The 23,305-nt window shown below is 44.4% G+C and overlaps 3 protein-coding genes across 3 annotated transcripts in view; 1 reads left to right on the forward strand and 2 right to left on the reverse strand.

The window, feature by feature from the left end:
* On the reverse strand, positions 1–12,439 carry tubgcp5 (tubulin gamma complex component 5). The gene is made up of 23 exons (XM_083969723.1): positions 12,126–12,439; positions 11,964–12,017; positions 11,516–11,624; positions 11,291–11,387; positions 10,215–10,288; positions 9,997–10,132; positions 9,733–9,850; positions 8,097–8,186; positions 7,767–7,860; positions 7,427–7,679; positions 5,293–5,495; positions 5,073–5,188; positions 3,996–4,264; positions 3,695–3,893; positions 3,183–3,371; positions 2,913–3,095; positions 2,714–2,798; positions 2,511–2,631; positions 2,074–2,225; positions 1,498–1,623; positions 555–643; positions 354–454; positions 1–216 (listed from the first exon to the last, which is right to left on the reverse strand). The coding sequence occupies exons 1-23, from the start codon at positions 12,257–12,259 to the stop codon at positions 170–172; spliced, it is 3,039 nt and encodes a 1,012-aa protein (XP_083825849.1). The 5' UTR covers positions 12,260–12,439; the 3' UTR covers positions 1–169.
* Positions 12,440–13,013: 574 nt separating this feature from the next.
* Positions 13,014–17,071, forward strand: chst7 (carbohydrate (N-acetylglucosamine 6-O) sulfotransferase 7). The gene is made up of 2 exons (XM_083969864.1): positions 13,014–14,389; positions 15,936–17,071. The coding sequence occupies exon 1, from the start codon at positions 13,082–13,084 to the stop codon at positions 14,351–14,353; it is 1,272 nt and encodes a 423-aa protein (XP_083825990.1). The 5' UTR covers positions 13,014–13,081; the 3' UTR covers positions 14,354–14,389; positions 15,936–17,071.
* Positions 17,072–18,242: 1,171 nt separating this feature from the next.
* Positions 18,243–23,305, reverse strand: part of slc9a7 (solute carrier family 9 member 7) — a 32,025-nt gene continuing 26,962 nt past the window's right edge. The window contains exon 17 of the mRNA XM_083970669.1: positions 18,243–22,274. Within this exon, the coding sequence (XP_083826795.1) occupies positions 22,011–22,274 (264 nt within the window). The 3' untranslated portion in view covers positions 18,243–22,010. The remainder of the gene's footprint in view (positions 22,275–23,305) is intronic.

Genomic DNA, 23,305 nt, shown 5'->3' on the forward strand with positions numbered 1-23,305 from the left:
AAGACAAACACTGTGCAGTCCAAGTCCATTGTCAACAGTCGAAGCAGATAGTGACATCATATGTTGCACATCATCATGAACAATGACAGCAGTCAGAGAATAGACAGTAATGGGACAGAAACAATCTGCTCCTTCCACTGGGCCAAAACACTGATGCATGAATGGTTCCTCAGCACTGCTCGAATCCTGCCATCAGAGAGAGGGCCAGAGACTCCACTGTACAAGGACAAAGGCAGAGGAAATGTGATTACTCCAATGTTTATCATTTCTGCAATGTACATAACAGTATCAAGTGAAAGAATATACTTCCAATCCCCAATGCGGTAAATTTAAAATCAGAGAAGTTTACTCACAGTGAGGGAAGGAGCCACGACACACAGCCTTATTGAGTATGGTCACGAGGAACATGTGACAGTTTTTGAAATCCGACTCCATTTTATCAATGGACTCGATCCTGGAGATAAGACAAACACAATATTGAGATATTGACATTTCACCACTCATGTGTTGCCACCATACAGTGTGTAATGTGTGTATGTCAACAGTTCTCTTACTTCCAGGCTCCAAATCCAGCTTGCCATCGGTCAGAGAAGATCAGGACTAGATTGAGAACCTTCATTATCGCCTCCTTCACAAAACTGACCTGAGAACACACAACAGCATTAGACAACAGTGGACGCATCAAATGTCATGAAAGGAAGCTTGTTCTGCCCTGCTGCCTCAGCCTGAGGAGGGAGTATCGTAAAGTAATCACCTGATAAATAGATTTAATAGTTGATAGACCTCCTGTCTACACAGTGACACTATGTCACACCAATGTGTTTTCATGTTAAAACAAGCAACTCCACACAGAAAGGCGCCAGGCCTGGGGATCAAACTGACCACTGACCACCATACCACCGTACTGTCCACAAAGGTCTGTAGCATTAGAGCACAGATATTAACAGCAGAGGAGCTGCTGGTGATGACAACAAGGTCAGCAACGCAACCTTAGAATTTCTTGCCAGTGTAGCATTCACCACTGGAAGTCAGACAGGTCATGATGGTTGACAGACATATGAACCAGTCAGGACGTTAGTTAGTACCGTGGAAACCAGGTGTGTCAAAAAAGCATAAAATACATAATAGACGTGTTATAGAATAGAAGTGTTTTGGTCCAGAAAGGTAAAAACCTCGTCAGTATAATTAAAGGTGTTCAGAAATGGCCGTTTGTCCTGTTTGTCGCGCTGAATTTCCACGAGTTGACGCACAAGTTTACCCGAGTAAGGAAAACGAATTTGATTGGTCGTTATCGAGCGGGCGGGATAGTCAATGCTTGGGGCGAGACCGAGCTCTGTGTGTGTGTATATGTACAGACGTTTGATTGACGGATGACAGATCCAATATCAGTGGCTGATGAATCGTGAGCAGGCTGACACAGGCTCAAATTCAATTTTCTTTTCTGTACAGCTTTAACAAGATCTCTAGTTGACCATCTTCTCTGCGAGTGCCATTCACCTTCTCCCTCAGAAGACACCGGTCATGGATAGTTGCCAAGTATCTGTAATGGATTTTGATCAGCTGGTCCAGGTCCTTGGCTTCCTGTACTTGGTGCTGAAACTCTAGTCCTGTGCTGTGCAGAATCTGACAAGAAAAAGTAGAAAAAGAGAGAGGATTTTAATTAGTGATCTAAGTGCAAATCATTATTTTTAAAGACCACCGTGGCGAGTTACTACATTCTTTACTAGTGATTATCTTCCAAAATTCATCACGGTTAGATTTTTCTTTTTCTTCAATGACAATCAAAATGACATACTTGGCCCTTGCTTCTGAATCACTCGTTAAAAATTTGGTAATTGCTTCTTTTAATGATGGTTTGGCAGGTCATCAGAAATTAGACTGTGTAAAAGCACCACTAATGTGATTCTTCAAAACAGCCTTTCATCCTAGATGCTTCGGAAGCCGGTTGGTCAGTATGTACAAGTGTAACGGATCAAATGAAAGATGTTCACTTCCATTTAAGCTGCTTCAGTTTCAGAGTCCTGGTGTTGTCTATGTCTGCTGTGGAAAAGGTTCATTCATTATTCCTCTCACCCTGGTCATGATGTAGTTGTGAAGGCTGTTGACGAAGTGCATCAGTTTGACCCTCAGCAGACACATTCGGTGAATCTGCTGATTTATCGGCTCCTTGACTTTCACTTCCTCCGCCTGAGCTCCCTCCAGTTTCTTACTGATGGCGGTGAAATCTATAAGAGAGAAACAATTCACATATTTGAGAAAACTGTCACTTTCAATTAAAAGAACATTATTTAAGAAAAGAGTATGAATTGTCAGTTTATGCTATTTTAAGTAGGACAGCATCTACACATTATTTCCATCACTTAGGTATTACTTTGACTAACAGATTTGGTCTATAATCGATCTAAAAAAGGCAGAACAAAAATGTTGTCCCGACATTTTTCACATTACAGGAGCAGCCACAGACGGGTTTTTGGCATTTTCTCTAGAAAAATGATTAAATGAACTCCTACCATTGAATCGAAGTTTGTCTAAACTGTATTTAGCCCATTTGATCTGCAGCAGGAGGAGAAACACTTGATTGTAGATCTTCTGACACTCTGTGCTGATCACAATGTCAACAGGCCAGGGAACCTGTGTAGAAATGAGTAAATGTTATCATGGCAGTGTCAGAGAGGCATTCAGTCATTTTGAGCCCAACGTTCACTCTGCTGACCTTATAACTGAGAGTCAGCACTTCTAGGTTGTTCACAGGGTGCTTTTTCCTGGATGGATCAATATTCTCCAAGAAGATTGACAACCTATAAAATATATATAACGATGAGGGGAAAAGGTGATTTCTCAATAATATAAAAAGAAGATGCTTCTAATTGTAGACAAATCCTCAGTGGGAGTTCACTATCAGCATGCAGTACCTGCTGCTGTCCTCTGGGTAGCGCTGTCCCACTGCCTCCTGCAGCTGCACATTGAGAAAGGACAGCTGCTGCCAGCTCTCCTTCTCCTGCACCTTGTCAAAGATGGCCGTGTAAAAGTCATACATGGTGTCTCCCGCCTCCAGCAGGAAGTAGTTCCTCATGGCTTGGAGATACTCCAGCAGCCTGTGGAGACGTCAGCAAACTCAAATGTTCCGTAAGCAGAGACAAAGAATGACTGAGCGTTATAACTCATGGAAGAGCGATGCTTACTTGTAGTCCTTCTTCAGGGTCTTCATCAGGTTCCCGCAGCACTCGATGTACCTCCTCTCGATGTGGGGGTAGAGGCAGGAGCGCAGCGTGAGCTCAAACGTCTGGCAGGTGACGGACTGAGAGGAGCGGTCCACGATAAACTCGCCTCCAGAGAAACGCTCGTGGAAGTCTCTCTGCTCCAAGTAGAGCCTGAGGGTGAACAAAGACCAGACTGTTTACCCTGCAGCTCTGGGCCAAAAAAGACATAATCCCCCAGAAATTCAATTATGTTTGGACAGTAGCATTTGAGAGATGATAAAAGCACCAGCAGCAAAAGGCAAAGCATGATGACGGCCAAATAGCAGGCCTAAGCTTTATTCTTGAAAGGATGACAGCTGTGGATTCCAGACTCACCACCTGCTCTGCCCCTGCAGTTTTAAATTCGCTTCGTGGTTTATTATTTCATATCAGAACCTGTAGTTCTCCTCATCCAGTGGAGCCACATGCAGTTTTTATGTCGTCACCACACCTACCTGGCAAAGTTGATGGCCAGCAATGGATCGTAGACGTCGTCGATCTCCAGATGCTGAGCCATGATGGACTGCATCTTTATGAGGCTCCTCTGAGTGGCTTGTTGCTCCGTCACCGTGTCTGTTGGAGATCCCTCCTGGCTACAGAGGCGCGACTGCACCGACTCTAGAAACCGTGTGTACAAACTCTTCCTCTCCGCATCTGAAAAGCAACATTTTGCCACCATTAAAAAGGATGCTGAGACAAATCCAACCTAAAAACAATTTAAGGATAAAGATAGTGAAAAGCAGATGAAACGCCGACCTCTTGAGGATCTGTCCGACTGCTCGGCCTCCTTGCAGTCCAGATTTTTGAGCAGCTGCATGGACTTTCCTGCCATGATAATCTGCTTGAGGACAGGTTTGAGGAAGGACACCATGGTGAGCTGCCTGTTGCTGGAGCCCGGGTCCCCTCCGGAGCTGCCGCTGGCTGCATCGTTGAGCTTCTCCTCGTTCTCCACCAGCTCTGACACACTGTACAGAGTGTAGGTGGCGTACCAGAAGTCCCTGTGGTTCACTGGCACATCTTTGTTCCTGAACAAGAAAACGCGAATGTTTGGAAAGTCGTGTTGGGGGTTAGGATGTGTTAGGATTCTTGCAAAATAACACTTTTTTTTTGTATAAACTCAATTTATTATGTTTTATATACCGATACCAGGTATCGTGATCGGGCCAATACCGGCCTTATTTCAAAGTATTTGGTACTCGTAAAGGCTTCTGATACCAACCGCAGATTCTCAAGGAAAAAAAAAAAAGAGTTTCTTTCGTTCCTTTATACAAATACCAGGGTATCCGCTGTGTACATTAGCGCAGCGGTGGCCCACCACTCCTTAAATATTATCAATACTTTGTATGCTAAAAATCGTCAACCTCGTGAAGTGCCTCAACTCGCTGGCTGGCGCTCGGCTTATTCAAAATTATCTGTCACTGGGTCAATTGAAATTGTGTATGTATGTGTATATATATTAAAAGTACTGGTGGTATCAGGGAGTACTCATACCCATAGTCAGTCTGAAAAAAAGTGTTTTTTTTAATCTGTATCTATACTGATATGTGTGTGTGGGGGGGGTGTATACGACGTACACATATATAATTTTCCTGTTTATAAATTTGTATTTGTGCAAACGTATTCATAATTGTATGCACTTCTAAATATCTACTACTATTATGTATTATTTATGTGTTCCAAAATTGTTGTTTATTAAGAAGGGGAGGGAGTGTTATTGAGAATGTTTGTTTGTTGTTTGTTCAAATGATTAAAAAAACAATAAGCCAAGTGTTGTAAAAAAAAAAAAAAAAAAAAAGGTATTCCTGCAAAAGAAAAAAAAGAAGTTTCCAATACCTTTGGATGATGAACTCTTTGGCAGGGTCAAACAAGTTTCCATGAACAATCCATTCATCTACAATCTCCAAATATGGTCTAACAGTCTCTGTCCACAGAGAAAATAATAGAGCCACCTAGCAACAAGAGACAGACAGATGTGTTGCTGTTAACTGTTAAGACCCATGAATTCCACCTTACATTTTGAGTTCACTCATCCCGACATGCAGGACACACTCACTGCTTGCTCCGATGCCTCCCCGACACTGTCGTACTCGATGATAGCTTTGTACAGTGTGTTGAGCAGGTGTGACGCCCGCACTACGTTTGGAGTCTCAGTGGGGACTTCGGCCACCCCGGTGCAGAAGACTTTGTGCAACACTTTGATCTGTGCCAGGTGAGGGCTGAGTCGCTCCAGCACTGCAGACAGGGTCAGCGTCTCATCTGCAAAACAGGGCAAATGTATTTGTATTTATTGCTACAACTGCTCTCCTTTTGAAGTTTCAATCTTTAATCAACCGATGTATCCTCCTGTATGAGTATTTACTTGTAATATTGTGATTTTGCATCTTGCTGAATGGTCTGTATTTGTGCTCGACACGTGTTGACCACTTGCTGAATTGAATCAAATTGACAGTGGTTTATTTCATAAACAAATCACTCATAAAATAAATACTCAGGTGGAGAATAATAAAGCAATTCTGTGAGAGTGTTTTATGGCCACTATAGCAGTCTGTTGTCTTGCCACACTGCAGCACAGGTGGATCTGTCCTGTAATCCGTTGAACCATTTTGCCGGTTGTATTTAAATGATCTCACATATTCACTACATTATTTAATGGAGGGAGCTTTTAAATATTTCAGAATGTCCTCATCTAAATGTAGATAGGTGTGCATCCATGGTGTAAGAAACTGTTCAGGCTCTGTTTTTGTTGTTGTAAAAAACAGAATTTGTATTTGTATATACTAGGAGATGGTGGGGGGGTTGGCTGTCTTTCCTAAACCACTGGAACAATGGATACAGATGGCAATTATGGCTCAACGGCAGATTTCCAGGAATGGATGATTGAACTGGGCAAAGTAGCAGCATATGAAAGAATGACACACAGGATGCAGGATAAAATGGAAATGTACCTTTTGAAGTGGGGCAAATATCTTGAGACTATGAATTTGATCAAATGAATGTATTATTTTTATTTTATATTATTTTAGGGTTGTTTTTATTATTATTATTATCTTTATGTGTGTGGGTGTTGTTTTGTTTCATGTACTGCCATGAATGAGAATGTTGGAAAATAAAAACAAAGTATAAATCTAAAAAAATAAAATAGAAACTGTTCAGGCTTGGGGAGTTGGGCAGAGTACTGTACTGGTATATGTAGTGCATTATGTATGTTTGCTTTAAGAATACTGTTGTCCAGTTTTTTTAATGATGGTTATTGAAGGGAACAAATAATCTTCGAGAGGCTGTCTCAACACTTAAACGTAGACAGTTTTTAAGCAAGTTACTAAAGCCCTGTTCTGACCTGGTATTAACCTCGGTGTCGGGGGATCTGATCACTAGTGTTCAGCTCTTCACATGTGAACTCACCCAAGACGCATTCAGGGCAGATCTGAGATCTGATCGCTCAGACCACATTCAGAGGCGGTCTGGGCCGAATGTATCCACATTCCATCAGCAGTGTGAACCCATGTGTCCAGACCGCACTGAAGGACCAACTACTTTACTGAAGTCCTCTGCTACAGTCTCATTAATCCTAACTCAGTTTCATTATTAACCGAAAATATTCAATTATTTCCAGTGGATAAAACTTGATCTGTGAGCAGAGCAAGGATTCATCCCCTGCTCTCCTACTGGCTACTGGCTACTTGTTTATTTGCATATGAAAGAGGAAGGTGAGATCTGACCGCTGGCCACATGTGGAGACGCATTTTAAAGTAGGCATGAACTGACGTGCTGAGAGCTGACCACTTGTGATCGTCACTGTTATGTTAATGAAGGCCTGAACAGAGCCTGTTGTTTATTAGTGAGCCTCAGATATTGAAGTTGGCATCTTTTTGACCTTCAGACAGAGCCAAGCCTGATATCTTCTCCCGCCTCCAGTATTTAATAGTTGACTGTACTGTCTGACTGTAGCTTTCCTGTCTGTAGTTGTTCAGTTTGAATCACGACACACGTGTTCATTTGTATGTTAAACCAGCTCTTTCAATCCACACAAAGCCTTGTTTTCCCCAGCATGGCCTGTGTAGTGATAGTGATAGGAGCGTTATCTAACAGCTCTTCCAGGAAGTGCAGAGCTACAGTATAATTGTTGTGTCAAGAGAATCAGGACTTAGCCAGTGATGACTTCCTCCCATTAAACATATTGTACTTGCCATTGCATATGAGCTCTCTCTCAATTGTGGTCAGCTCTTTTTTGAAGCTGGTGAAGTACTTGTTGAGCGCCCACACGAAGGCCTGGTAGGTCCTGAAGGGAGGCTCCGAGCCCTTCTTGGAGCCGTAGGAGGAACCAGAGCTGGGCGGGCAAGGCTCCGAGCTGTAGCCCGTCACCTCGTCTATGAACCTCTGCAGCCTGAACACGGCCTGGCCGTACACGGCGATATGCTCCAGCACAGAGCGCAGACAGTTCTGCAACACAGAACAAAAACAGATTAGTTGTTACAGCTCACAGAGGACACATTTACAGAGATATGATACAGCCATCTTTTTACTTACGCTGGTTAGATGAGTTACCACCACATTATTCCTCACTGACACTTTCCCATCATGGTGTTGGAATATAAAGTGTTTCTTCACTCCAGATAGCAGCCTGCAAAATGATCCAGATGTCAGAGCTCAGCTATGTGCGATACTAAATAGGAACAAATGATCTCAGTTGGAGCCTGTGAAGGACAAGGAATCTCCCGCACGACACAACAGGGTCTGAAATGTTTTGGGGTTTACGAGATGATACAGTTTCACTTGTAAGAAAGCGGGGGATAAATCTCTTTTGCACAAGTTGGCACAGTCCACACAGTCACACAGAAATGCATCATTACATCTTACCACAGTGTCTCCCGTATTACTTGGGTCTCTGTGACAAAGGCCTTTTCATCTGGCAGATACAATGGGTCAGTGTTGTACAAGTGCTGATCCCTGAGGAGAGACACTGAGCATCAACATCTGACCGTTTTAAATCATTTCCAACTCACAAATCCCCTACAGTCAGCGTCAACCTGCTGTTAACCTCATCAGTCTCTGCAGACATGAAGCTATTAAAAAACAATAAAACTCCCACTCCAGATGATTATGGATGTTACATTTTTCTGAGGGGAATTTAATTTGACACAAAAACAAAGTTAGCAAAAAACATTATCATGCTATATATTTTTTTTTTAACCATTTAATTATCTTAACATTTTCATATCTAAAAGCATAATTCCCTTTGTGTTACACAAAAATGTAGATTGGCTGTGAATTATTGGATACAAGTACCAGCTTTATAAACATACGCTTCAATATGAGCTTAATTTATTAAGATGATACTTTGAGGACGAAATTGTAATGTTTTGAAGAAAAAAATCTTAAAGGAATCGTTCAACATTTTGGCAAATTGGCCCATTGCCATAATCCCTATAGTTTTAGGAGTTTGTTACCTCTAAGCAAGCTGTTTTTAGAACAGTGGAGCAGCGCCGTGAGCTGCTCAGAGCTACGCTATGGAGACAAGTTGTGACCTGCACATTCACCACGCTATGAGATAATAACGGAACGTTATGAGACGGAGTTGTTTTCGAGGTAAATTCATGCGAAACCGCTGATGCGCGTTCCCATCGGGAGCAGTTTTTCTGCAAGCAGTCTCTGCATTTGCCTCAAAAACAACTCTCTCTGGTAACGTTCTGTTATTATCTCATCGCGTGGTGAATGTGCAGGTCACAACTTGTCCACAAGGGCATTTTGGAGTTGTTAGATTGTGTATTTGATGACTTTGATGAGGGAAACCAAGAAATCCCATCAGCCTCCGTAGCGCAGCTCTGACCAGCTCGCGGCTCTGCTCCGCCGTTCTAAGAATAGCTTGCACCGACAATTAAAGGCAACAGACCTACTCCTAAAACTATAAGGATTATGGCAATGGGCCATAATTTGCCAAAATGTCAAAACTATCCCTTTAACAACAGTTTTCACAATATGACCATTATCAAGTTGTGATTTTTTTAAGAAAAAGAGATAACATCAGGAGAAAATATTTGTATAATTTATTAAACACTAAGAATTTTAATTATGAGAATAACCAAATAAAGTAACATTGTTGGCAGGTGAGAGAAGTTCTGTGGAGGTTTTACTCACTGTCATAGATTTTTGGACATTGAAACTAAACAAACTTGAAAGCTAAGCACAGTGCCAAAACACACAAGGTAACAGTACCTACTTATCTCATGATAATGTGCATGTGGAATGTGACAAACCTTTCCTTTAAGTGTTGCAACTTCACACATTCTTGCAATCCAGTCATATCAAATTTGGCACAATTACTTGCATGGCTAAAATATACTGTATATATATATACACACACACAGAAGTGAATCAATACTATCAGATAATACAATACTCAATACTATCAGTCAATCAATACTACAGATAGTATTGATTGCAAGTAATTGTGCCAATATTAAAGTAAAAGCATTTTCAACAGTTGGAGTCTTACCACACATTGAGCAAGTTGGAGTGTAAGTGTAAGCTGTGGGGGAAACGAGGAGCATGAGGCACCCAGTATGGTGTCACCACATGCTGCTCCAGCCAGGCCCGGGCATCTGGCTCACCCACTGCAAAGACAAACCGACATTATTTACTGTATATACTCACAAACAGCTTCTATGTAGATGCTTGTTTTGGTAATATCTACGGTTTTTACAGTTAGCATAATGTATTTTCCAGTGTCATGTTGTTTCATTGTGTGAAAAGTTTGCACCTGTCCAAGTGACTGGAACTGTTTTGTTGGTGTTGTCCTGGTCCTCCTGGGGGGTTCTGTCCAACTGGATCCCAGAGTCCTCCCTGCTGATTGGCTGCTGACTGTCGTCGTCCTCACTCTCCTCCTCAGACCACTCCTGAAAAGCAGTGAGACTGCGTTTAGATACAAAACCATCCAAATACGGCGGTGCTGGCGTTGTGGTCATCTGTGTCACTCACAGGAGTATCTGGATATGGTCCAATGTCGATGTCCTCCATCAGATATTTACCCCAGTCAAAGTTGTCCTCTAGTTCTGCACAGTCATGTTGAAGAGATCATCATTAACATGGATATGAGGCATTTTTAAGTCAATTTAAAAAAAGTGACATTAAAGGGATAGTTCAACATTTTGGCAAATTGGCCCATAATCCCTACAGTCATAGCAGTAGGTTCGTTAGTTAAATTATCCACAAATAGATTCAATAAAGATAATAGCTTTATTTGATTATTGATAATTTTTCAGTCCTTCTTCTAAATTAATAACATTAAAAGTATTTGTATCAAAAATACAAACTGCACAAAATTCTACTGAAGCACTGAACTTACATTTGAGTAGGTTTTGTAACAAACTTTTTTTTTTTTTTAAGCAGATTGACTACTGGACTAGAATTATGGGATATTATGACAAATCATCATATCATAAGTACAATATGTTAAAGGGATAGTTTAACGTATAGGGATTATGGCAAATTGGCCCATTGCCATAATCCCTATAGAGCTACGCTACGGAGGCTCATGGGATTTCTTGGTTTCCCTCATCAAACTCATCAAATACACAATCCAACAACTCTCATGGATAAGTTGTGACCTGCACATTCACCACGCTATGAGATAATAACAGAATGTTATGAGACAGAGTTGTTTTCGAGGCAAATGCAGAGATTGCTTGCAGAAAAAATGCCCCTGACAGAACGCGCATCAGAGGTTTTGCATGAATTTACCTTGAAAACAACTCTGTCTCCTAACGTTCTGTTATTATCTCATAGCGTGGTGAATGTGCAGGTCACAACTTGTCCACCAGAGCGTTTTGGAGTTGTTGGATTGTGTATTTGATGAGTTTGATGAGGAAAACCAAGAAATCCCATTAGCCTCCGTAGCGTAGCTCTGAGCGGCTCGCGGCTTTGCTCCGCCGTTCTAAAAATAGCTTGCACCGACAATTAAAGGTAACGAACCTACTGCTATGACTATAGGGGTTATGGCATAGGCCAATTTGCCAAAAACTATCCCTTTAAGTATCTGTTTAACGTCAGCTCACCAGCCTCCTTCACCCTGGGTCTCTCAACAAAGTCTCTGTTTGAGGGGGAGTCCGACAGGAAAAGGAGCAGGGACAGTATGCTGTAGTGTGCATCTGTCTGTAAAAAAAGAATTGCACACAGAAAACTCTTTGACACTGAGGCCATTAATAAAACCATCAACTGTCTTGATTTCAGTGTTAAGAGAGAATCAACCCTCACACCACCCATGTCACTCTGTACCATACCTTTGTTCCATCTGTATGAGGTAAAGGTGAGTTAAGGAACTCGTCAGTCAGCCTCGACCAGCTTTCTGCTTTACTCAAGTCAGAATGGATCATGAGCTTTTCGTGGATTCTGGAAAACATGACAGATTACACATAACAGTGTAGACCTACAGTGGGGCAGCAGTGTGCATGTGTTTCTTAATGTGAAGTGATATTTGGGATATTATGATTTACTACAGAATGCCATATCAATAACAAATCAGAACCACTGATAATCAAACCATCTATGAAAACATAATGCAAATCTTTGTTCCAACACATGGAAGAGCAGCTATGCAAAACATCAGTCATGAATAACATTTTCATCAGAGCACTGTCTGATGTGAATGATGATATATGATGTGATATGATGATAGTTCAGTTTATACACAAAATGCATGAGGATATGGAGTGATAGTACGGTACTCACCCATTGATACTGCGCAGGACTTTGTGACTGTCCACATCCAGGTAACGGTGAAATCTGTCAACAAACGACACTGTCATTAGTTTCGCAGTTAGTAGCTCCCAGTTGGTAGTAGCACGTTAGCAGCTCACAAGCTAGCCTCAGTCATATCCGTGGCTAACTCACCTAAAATTTGACCAGGCGAATTTCAGTGCCAGCTGGAAATTCTGGTCCTCCTCGTCCTCGACCCCGCTGAGACATCTAACCAACCTCTTGGTCTCTTTCTCTGTCTCCTTTTCGAAGGCGGTCCAGTGAGCCATGTTGCTGTCGACAGTGCTGCAGCAGCTGGCTTGGTGTTGAGAGCATCCACTGGTGTTAGCTAGATAGCTGCTATATGTCAGGCTTGTTGCTGCAGCGACGTGTGGCTCTGCGGGCTAAAGGGCTAGCACAAACAGTAAAGTGTCAAACACGCCATTTGTTACGAAGGACAGACAGCTTTATCCGTTTCTCCATTGATTCTCCCAATAATACCGCGCGGCGCCTGCCTGGCAACAAACGTTAGGAAACGTGCGCATGCGCGAGCTAGGACATCAGGGGGAAAATAACCTGTTGGTTTGTTTCAACCTCCGTCTAAAAACTAATGTTTGAAAGTGTAAACTTGTGGCACGAAAAAGATGAATCTCTAGGGAAAACAACAAAATGCTTCGTAAATCACAACTTTAGCGCTTGTTTCCCATAATTCATTGCGCTACATGGGAGTTACGGCAGACGGCAGCAGTTGGAGCCTCTTCACTTCAACGCTCTCCGATATTCCCAATTTAACCGTGTTCCCATCCGCGCTGCTGCATCCCACGTAGTTCAGTGTCGCTTTGACGAAGACACTAAAAACAATTGTCCTCTCCGCAACCATTTGTATCATTACTTCACCGAGGTGCCGGTAAATACTCAGTATATGTGGACAGGAAGGCGAAATAATCTTATTTTGTCTTTAATGGGGCGGGGCTAATCCCCCCCACACACTCCCGTCTCTCTCACGCATTCACATAACTTTACTGTGGAGAGCGCGGCGGGTGCTCCTGCTCCACAAAGCGCTGCGCGGACAGACAGAGAAGACGCTAGCCGCCCCCTCCCGCCGAGAGGAAATGAAGAGGAGGCTACACAAAAAATACTTGATTTTGATACTAGCATATTCAGGTTTACTTCTGCTAATCCCGTACGTGTTAGATTACGGGGACAAATCCGTCCACAACGGGAGGCATGGACTGCCGCAGCAACAGCCCAGATGCCCAGATTTGGAGAACACGGTGGCGCAGCTGTGGGATCACAGTTATCGAGGCAACGGCAGCGACGCGACGGAGTCCGATGCCGTCAACAGGAGCCAGTCTCGGATACACATCTACCTGCATGCCACCTGGAGGACGGGCTCCTCGTTTCTGGGGGAGCTCTTCAACCAGCACCCCGACGTTTTCTACCTGTACGAGCCGATGTGGCACATATGGCAGGCTCTGTACCCGGGGGACGCGGGCAGCCTGCAGGGCGCCGTGCGGGACATGATGAACGCCCTGTACCGCTGCGATTTCTCCGTCCTCAAACTTTACGCCGGCACGCAAAACATCACCACCTCGTTCATCTTCGGCTGGAAGATGAACAAAGTGATCTGCTCGCAGCCGCTGTGCGACGCGCACAAGCGGCAGGACATCGGCTTGGTGAGGGAGGACCAGTGCGCAAAGTGCCAAAAGAGGGACATCAGGGAGCTGGAGAGGGAGTGTAAGAAGTACCCGGTGATGGTGATCAAGGGAGTCCGCGTTTTGGACCTGAGCACGCTGGTTCCTCTGATGAAAGACCCGGCGATCAACCTGCAGATCATCCAGCTCTTCAGGGACCCGAGGGCCGTGCACAACTCGCGCCTCAAGTCCAAGCAGGCCCTGGTGAAGGAGAGCATCCAGGTGCTGAGGAGCAAGAAGCAGACCGACAAGTACAAGCGGCTGCTGGTGCCGAGCAACAGGGTGAACCGGGCCGAGAGCTACGTCTCCAGCGCCATGGAGCTCATCTGTGACAACTGGCTCAGCGACATGATGCTGGTGATGAACGCGCCTCCCTGGGTGAGGAGGAACTACCTCCGCATCCGCTACGAGGACCTGGTCCTCCGCCCCATGGAGGAGCTGCAGAGGCTCTACCGCTTCTCCAACCTGTCCACCTCCCCTGCTCTGGAGAAGTTCGCGTTGAACATGACGCACGGCCACGGCTACTCGTCTGATAAGCCCTTCCTGATATCATCTAGGGATGCAAAAGAGGCGATTTTTGCGTGGAGGGAGCGGCTGAGCGTGGAGCAGATCAACCAGGTGGAGGCCTACTGCAGCGAGGTGATGAGGCAGCTCGGCTACACCAAGAACGGCCTGGACAAAGCGACATGATGAGGATGTGGCACGAGAGGAAACGATGGGTTAAAGGTATGTTCAGAGTCAGAAGAGAGGGAGTGTAGGCCTATGCATGTGTAAAACAACAAAAAAACACCACAACAGTGTCCGGTGTGCATCAGGCGGCTTGTTTTTAAACTCGTACTTCTGCCAGTGCAGGAAGTTTGTGGTCTATGACAGAAACCTCCTGACAGAAGCTCTGCCTTTGCCTTTGCCTCTGCCGCTGTGACAGATCCATGACCTCTGACCTTCATCTGCTGGAGGCAAATTGGAAACAGAGCGAGCCTATGGGGCCGTATGGGGGTCACTTATCCCACATTTGTACTCATTTTGCATGGCAGCCACTGGTAAACACAGAGGTTTACTATGATGTAGCTCATTGTTCCCTGCCATGGTAACCTGTTTGATGTTTCCACTGATGCAGGCTGAGTAGTAGGCTTCTTCTTTAAGATGTGCATACCTGAACATGTACGCGTGGACATACCGTAATCTGGTAGCCACTATGATCCAACACACAGCTTAAACATGTGTGATGATGTGCCTTTAATCCTCTACAGCATGGATTCTGTAACCAATAAGGATTTTTTCATGAAGGAAATTAAGTTTTTGTTATAAAAAAACAAACAAACACAGGCACACACAAAAGAGATTTTATCTGTGGTGAATTTACAGTAGTCTTATATATCATAATAAACCATCACTGGAGAAGGGTCTGTAATTTAATTAGTTTGTCTCAGATCTGGCTCACAGGGCACAGTGTACCGTTTTAATGAAATTTACCTTTTGAGTTTTTTCCAGTCCTGTCTCATTGTTAACTCTGCTGTTCAGATAACAATTGACTCCACTCTTGTGTTGTAAATAACGGCTCTGTCAGACACTCATTACACATTAATACATCACAGTGGAGTGAATGTCTCACCTAGATCCTCCTCTTTTAGGTTTTCCTACAAGATCAAACCCAATCTGGTGTTACAGATAAATGCATTTGCTTTCTCGGAGGGCCTCAAACACAAGCGACACCACCGTAGCTGTTCTGTAGCCCTCAGAGCCAGAGATAGTCTGAAATGTTTCTCCCTCCTTAATGAGCGAGGGAGCTGTTGTTTAATAGAGGCGTCATTGTTTTCCATCCAGCAATGCTGGGTCCCCTCATGGATAGTGTGGGGGCTGGCAGGGAGTGCAGCTGGGCCTCAGACTGTGCTGTCGAGAAGGGGATCATTGTATATGGACGCCCATGACAGGGCCGAGCTCCCAGGGTTACCACCGGCCTGTCACCACCAGCTCTCACAAGCCAGGCCCTTTAGAGCTGGGCTGCCTACAAACCGTCAGCATGGTACAGATACATGGGCGGAGGTGGAGGGTTCCCCCCTCCCCACCCCCACCCCCCTCCACCCTTCTGTCTTAATGCCCCCACGCTGATTTTGGCACTAATGGAGCTATTGTTGGATGAGCTGGGCATTATTACAGTAATCCTGTTGATTGTGTGTAGTCTTTATGTATCTGTTTCAGCGTGCAGCCGTGTCACTGTAACTTAACTTGAGGGTTTTATTTTAATTATCAGCTGATTGTTTTCCTCTTCCAGGGGCCTGGTATCCAGGGCTGAGGGCGAAAGGTGGAATAACAACACAAGCAGCTGGAATGTGGTCCGCTGGGAGCTCGTAAGCACAACCCTCGGGTTGTTTTTCCTTCAGCCGAGGCCGGGTCGATGAACTGGAGAAAATCCAAGTGGCAAGAGCAAGCCAGTCACAGACGGACGAATCTGAAACACGAAGGCGGCGGCTTGTTTTTTTGTTTTTTTTACAGTGTTACCTGGATAACACAGAAAGGGGTCTGTACAGATAGAAAGAATGCGGAGAGGGGAAATAAACAAGAAGAGAGAGATGGGGCTGTCCCGCCGGCCAGCCTCGATCCCTCTGTCCTTTTAGTAGCACTAATCCCTCCTCAAATCCGCTGCAGGCGAGGGCCATAAAAAGCAACCGAGATGGGTTCTCCTCTGTGGAGACGACTGCCAGGATCCAGGACGGCGGCGTCAGGGTTCGCTCTCACCTGCGCAATTTACACACGTCCAAGTCTCTGACCAAGTGTGGCAGCGATCTAAGCACATAACTTAAACCTAACTGCCATCGGCTCATTAACACTGCTAATGTAGAACTCTGAAAGAAGAAAGTACTGTGTTTTCTTGAAGAGAGAGGGGCTGGCTGAGGAACCGTGGTCCCACCCACCCACACCCCCGGTCCCCTCAGGAATCCGGACAGCTGCAGCGCCCCACTGACAAATCACTCACATGGGTGTGAAATTTTCAAATATCCCGTGGACGTGTTGTTGGGAGAGCTGCCTCTGTCCTCTGCCAGAGCATTTTTTTAACAGGTTGTCACAAACACAAAGAGACAGTACTGATTCATATTGTATACCATTCAATTGTTTATAGTTGGTTGTTTTTTTGTGTGTCTGAAATAGTGTAAAATGCTGTGATATCCCTCTGGTTTTAAAGGATGTGTCGAGGAGGGGTGAAACACGTGACATGTTCAACTTTAGAAGTTGGTCTTGTGAAATTTGTTCTGGGTGGAATATCTGAAGTTCTCTTGTCAAAGAAGGAAATAACTTTTAGGCTGTTGAAACTGACCAAAATAAAGAGTTAGTAAAAAAAAAAAAACAGCGACGTCTCCTGAGGAAACAGTCTGTTTGTTTCACACATTGGTATCAGAATGGAGTGTGACTTCCTTGCATATTAATTAACCCGGATGTGTAGCCTGCTATACATCCCTGCATTAGACTTCAGTATATCTTACAGTGTACATCTGTACATGAGCTTACAGGTGCATGAGTTAAATCAGACTGAGACACCCTAAATGAAAATATTTTCATTTATTTTTTGCATATACATGTGCAGTGGATCTGATGAAGGCCTCTGTAGATATAATGCAATCTATTCCTCATCATTACTCATTAAAGCAGAAGTAAGCAATATTTTTGTGTTAATATAAGTCTTAAATAGTTATATCTTCCGACAGCAATCACTTACATAGAGTGTTTGGTCTGAAACACGGGTCTCTCAGTCACTCTGCTCTGCTCTGAGCCGAGGAGAAAACTTTTCTTGTATCCTACAACCTTTATCCAATGAGGAGAGAGAACGGCATGAAGGGCTGTGTGTGCAGCCAAGGGATGCGCGTGAATGTGGTGACGTAGGGACGAGGACCAATAGATCCATGACGAGGGCGGGGGCTGCTAACTCCGTCGGCTGACAAGAAGTTATGGTGCGTTCAGGGCAGCCCGTAACTCGTGTTTTTCTGACCTGTGAAGTCGTACCAGTTCGATCTGGTGCGAGTTCACAGGTCGGAAGTTACGAGTGGCCGTTATAGTGCACTTTCACAGGCAACAGGTCGGAGAAACACGAGTTGCGGGTTGCCTGGAACGCTACAAAGTGGTAAGTCGTGACTTGAAGCTGTAATTTACGGTTTCAAAAGCCTGCCTGGAACGCAGCATTAACCAAAACGACCGGATCACTTACTTCTGCTTCAACTGTATCAAAATTTATATACAATTGAGGTTAATAATTAAGCACTTTTTGTCTGTTTACTTTGCACACCGGCTGAAATATGTCTAAAGATTGTGTTTAAATATTAATATCTCATGGAAGTATGACAGAATTACTCACACAATGACTCACAACTTAAAACCAGGGCGAGACGTGGAACAGAGGTGTCATTAAATAGATATGTTTTTGGAAAAGATTGTTAAAGATGTAATTGCACTCAACTTAAAAGAAAACATGCATGCAAAACATGACGTCCCAGATCACTGGTGTATTATGAAGCACAAACAGTTGGAAGAAATGAAGAAGCCGTCACCATCTTTAACAGACCGAGATGAATGGAGGCAGAGTGGCTCATAACTTCACCGATTTTTATTAACATGTTGACATGCAAACCATGGCAGGGAGAACCTGGCAGCCAGCTGCTACTAGAAACAACAGGTCCGCACATTGACAGTTGAGCTACATCTCATATTTCTCAAGTACAGAGAGCATGTAAATATAGCCGGCAAGACAACTGACAGCACAACAGACAGAGAGAGATAGAGAGAGAGAGTGCACATGAAGGTTATATAAGAGTCCCACCACCAGTGTCCTCCGCTTGAGCTAAAGTGTCAAACTCTGCTCATTTATTTGCCTGCAGCTGTCACTCAAGTCTGTGTTGTTGCCGTCCATAAAGTGCCCCCCCCCCCCCGACATCTCTCAGTCAGTCACTTTGTCCTGGACACGTCTAACAAACGTGAGTCCTTTCCCCCCCATGTTAGTCAATACAGCAGGAAGAATCACAGTTTAGCCAGTTTTCACATTCAGAGACACTATAATAACATCTGCTGTAGGTTATACTGTATACAGAGGAGGCTGTGAGACAGGTCCACATCACAGAGGAGACAGGTGAGCGTTGGTCTAAAAAAACAAACACAAAAAAGTCTTAACACAGATGGTCTGTTGTGATAAAATGGCGACAAGTGATTATTTTAGTGCCTTTAAATACAGACGAGCTGAGCGCAGCTTCACGTGATTTCTCACTCCGGCTAAGTTTAACAGGAGCCACAGCCTGGTCAGTGGCTTATGTAACCAGATTCACTTCCTCTCGGAGGTCCCCAGTGAGCCATAAAAACTCATGTGGGGCTTCTCCTTCTCAGATTCGACTGGCACAATCGCGCCTCTCACACCTGGCCCCTGTGTGTACTCATACATAAATGCAGCAGCCACCGTGTGCAGTCCAACGAGAAAACAAAAGACGACACGTGCTGTGTGGTGAATTTAAAGCAGGGAGCTGGTTCGAATGTCTAGACTAGAAGGAACATGGAATTGGGGTGGGGGGTGGGGGGGGGTTTGACCAGAAAACCTTCACTCCTCCTGCACTAGTGGGTTCAACCTGCCTCAGAGGTCCTGGTTGTTCATCTCTGAACTTCTACATGTTCTGCCACAAACAGAGAGGGGGGGAAGTGGTTAGAGGGGGTCAACAAACAGAAGCGATGCATGGTACACGTAGAGTCATGCAAATCAACCTGTAGGATAACTATAAAGGTTCAGTGGCGTGCCGCAGCTAATGAAATCTGTTGTCCAAAGCTGCCGTCTCAATAAGGATTTGCATGCTGGAGCTTTAAACCAGTTATCTCATTTAAATCTGCTGTGTAAAGGTGACAGGGACTTGGCCTCAGGCAGCATCATATCACACACTGTGTTACATGTATGTTACGTCTGCTGTGAGCACAAGAATCGATCATTCGGTACCAAAACCAAAAACTCTAGGTTTGTGATTTCACAAAAGAGAACCACATGTTCCCAATTATCACAGCTGGACCACACAGCCTTAGACAATGTCGGTTTCAGTTCAGTGTAAAGCTAAATCTGAGGGAAGTTTCCAGATTAGCACGATTAATGTGCATCAACAGAGTTGCATGAATTTACAGAAATAGTTTGACATTTTGGGAAATAAGCAAGAGATATGAAACTACAGCCAGCAGCTACTTAGCTTAGCTTAGCATAAGCACTAAAAAAACAGTTAGCCAGCCGGCTACGTTTGAAAGCCTTTCCACTCTTTGCGCTAAGCTAAGCAGCTACTGGCTGTAACCTCATGTGAAAGAGTAGTGAAAATCAATTTCTCCATCTTTTTTTCCCCAGAAAACAAAACTTACATTACAATTACACAGTCGCTACCAGAAATATGCTCAAGTCTCACATCTTTTTTTTTTTTTTACAAGATAACAATCTTGACAAAATGTGGTATCATTTAAATCCTCAAACAATAATAGGACAACACAGAGAAGGGATTCATGTACGTTTGTATATTTAACTGTAAACCTGGTAAATAACAGACATGAGATTTACAAAAACATAAATTACACTTCACTTGACTTCAGTGATTCATGATACTGTCTCGCCTCATCGCTCTGTGTGCGCGTGTTCACATTTTCAACAACATCTGAGGTTAATATATTTATGGAGGAAACAGCCCACAGACACCACTGTTTATGAGTACATACATACCACCGATGAAGGTAAAGGGTGAAATTATGTGCAAAAGCATTTTCACTACTAATCTCTGGATGTCAGTGTTTGGCATCAGTGTGGAAACCTGAACACTTCGGTATAATGTTGACAGGTAAAATCTTGTTCTGGGTCTGAGGGACCTGCTCGCTGCGCTGCATCGACTCACTGTGACCTGTGCAAGCATGATGCCATCACACGGCTGACTGAGGTCATCTTCAGAGCAAAGATAAGACGATAAAATGATTGAGATTAATTAAAAATGAACAATTTTGCTTTCTTTCCCCCCCCAAGCAAAAACATCAAACTCACTGGATGCAGCTTCTCCAGTGTGAGACCTTGCAGCTGTTTTATGTCACATACATGATGGTCAACTGAATTATGCACTTTTTTTCTTCTTTTTTTTGACTTTTCTATAAACTTGACAAACAGTTCAATCACAAAAAGCATCGTTAGATTAATCATCAATTAAAATAATTTGCAGCCCTACTTCACTTGTTGCATCTGGTCATTGTAAATCTTCCAAAAATCAGTAAATAAAATAAAATGATTTTATATATATTTCAAAAGGAAAGTCCTGGGCAGTCAGCATCGTTTCATAAGAAACAACATATAATTAGCATCAAAACATTTTCCATTTCTTCTTCATTTTAATATTGTGACAACCACTCGACTGCGCACACATACACACACACACACACCAGGCCGAGTCGGAGACCAGACGTGCAGATGCTGTTTGTGACAGTCATGAGAGGCTGACCACTGAGGAGAGCCGTCCTACTGAAGAAGAACAAAGCTCATCATTGTAGCTATTTACACGCTCACATTCTTCATTCCTGTTACTTCACCCATGACGGGCGGCGGTGGCTGAGAGGGCAACGCAGTCCTCACATGTCGCACACAGACACACACAGAGATGCTTCTGTGTGAAACAAAGAAAATCTCACACTCGCACAAACCCACACACCTATCTATGACCTATTTTTGGTTTGCGGAGCCTCTTTGCAGCATCTTCATGGGTGTGTGGCTGTAAAAAACAAAACAAAAAAAAGCCACTTGGCAGATGCACTGTGATGACAAACCTGTGAGATCATATGATAAGAGAGAGGGAGAGAGAGAGAGAGAGAGAGAGGGTGCTGCCAGGCGATGTTTCAGTATTCTACCTCCTCTCCTCTGGACACACAAAATGTCACGTTTAAAAGTGCAGAACCTGTCTTGATTGGGGATATTTTCATCCCCGCATCCTGCATAAAGGTTTCCTTCCTGTTTACGCAGAGGAAACTGAATCACAGTATAACAGCGCTGAGAATTTTCTCTCTTCTGACGCTCTTGAGGACACACGTCTCCTGGAGAACAAACTGCGTCTCGGTAATGAGGATGAAATGATCCTTGAGCTCTGCTCCCGGGGCCTGGAGGACGCTCAGAGTCGCACTGAACCCCTCCCCTCCCCGTCTTCTCCCATTTCTCCGCTTCGTCTCATCTCTGAAGGACTGGACGCTCTGCTGCCCCGCAGGATGTAGAGAGAGAGAGAGAGAAAGCTGGAGGCGATGCGGTCCGGGTCCGGGGCTGGGGGGGTGCGGGGGGGTTGGGTCAGGGAGGTCGAAGGGCGCGGGCGGGGGGAGGAGGGGAGGGTCAGACGTTATCCTCTATGGGGAACACCAGGCGCGTGCCGCGGCTCAGCAGCTCCTGCTCGCGGGAGTCCAGCTCGCGCTCCAGCGCTTCCTCCGAGGTGCTGCCGCTCCTTTTCCCGTTGGCGCTCCAGCCCGACCCCCCGGCGCCGTCGCCCCCGCTGCCCGAAGCCCCGTTGGCCGTGATGGCCGTGTCGCCGAATGTGTAGGTCAGGTCGCCGTCGTTGCGGATGAAGTCGGAGTCGTGGTCCCTCAGCTGCTCGTGGTTCTGGAAAAACAGATTCACAGTGGAACATGAGGGGAGGGATGGGGGGGGGGGGGTCACACGAGGGAGAGACACGCACGTATGCAGGACACACGGTGTGGAGTGAACAGACTGACGTTAACAGTGCAAAGGCTCATAAGGGACACTGTGGGTTTACAGGAGGGAAGGGGGGAGACGTTCACTTAGTGGCCCGCGCCGCAGCAACCCAGTTACAGATGAAAACAGACACACAGAAACCCACGGGCCGGCTGCACGGTGACACACAAATCTGCCTCACAGTGAACTGCAGCAGCAGGTTCTCCCAGCTCTGATTGACTGACTGATGATCAATAGTTTTTCAATGGCCCCCGGGGCAGAACAGGATGAGTTAACACTGGGTCAACACAGGATTACTCCCACCCAGGGATCCAAAATAAATAAACAAAAAATGACATAACCTGTCTGTCCAACAATTATCTAGGACGGGATACAGTGAAAAAATGAATCCATCATGTATTTTATGTTGTTAAAGGGATAGTTCAACATTTTGGCAAATTTGCCCATTGCCATAATCGCTAGAGGAGGTTCGTTACCTTTAATTGTCGGTGCAAGCTATTTTTGGAACGGCGGAGCAGAGCCGCGAGCTGCTCAGAGCTACGCTACGGAGGCTCATGGGATTTCTTAGGTAAGATAGTAACGGAACGTTAGTAGACAGAATTGTTTTCAAGGTGAATTCATGCAAAACCGCTTCAAAATGTTGAAATATCCCTTTAAAGAGGACATGAGTTACTTGCTAATTAAAACAGCGACACAACTTTAACTCAAATAAATATATTTAAGAATAATTTCAATAGCTGTCAAGATCCAAAATTTAAAAAAAAAATCCAATAAAGATAAATGGAAGCATGTTTATGAAAATAAGCTTTTATATGAAACTTCAAATGTAAGTCTGAGTAGAAAAGCGTATCCAAATCCTGACAGAGCCTACACTGTCCTGCTGCAGTAAATACTCATAAGAGCAACAAATGTGTCAGTCAGCAACTGAAATAGTCCAC

This window comes from Trachurus trachurus (genome assembly GCF_905171665.1).
Source record: "Trachurus trachurus genome assembly, chromosome: 4".
Lineage (NCBI taxonomy): Eukaryota > Metazoa > Chordata > Actinopteri > Carangiformes > Carangidae > Trachurus > Trachurus trachurus.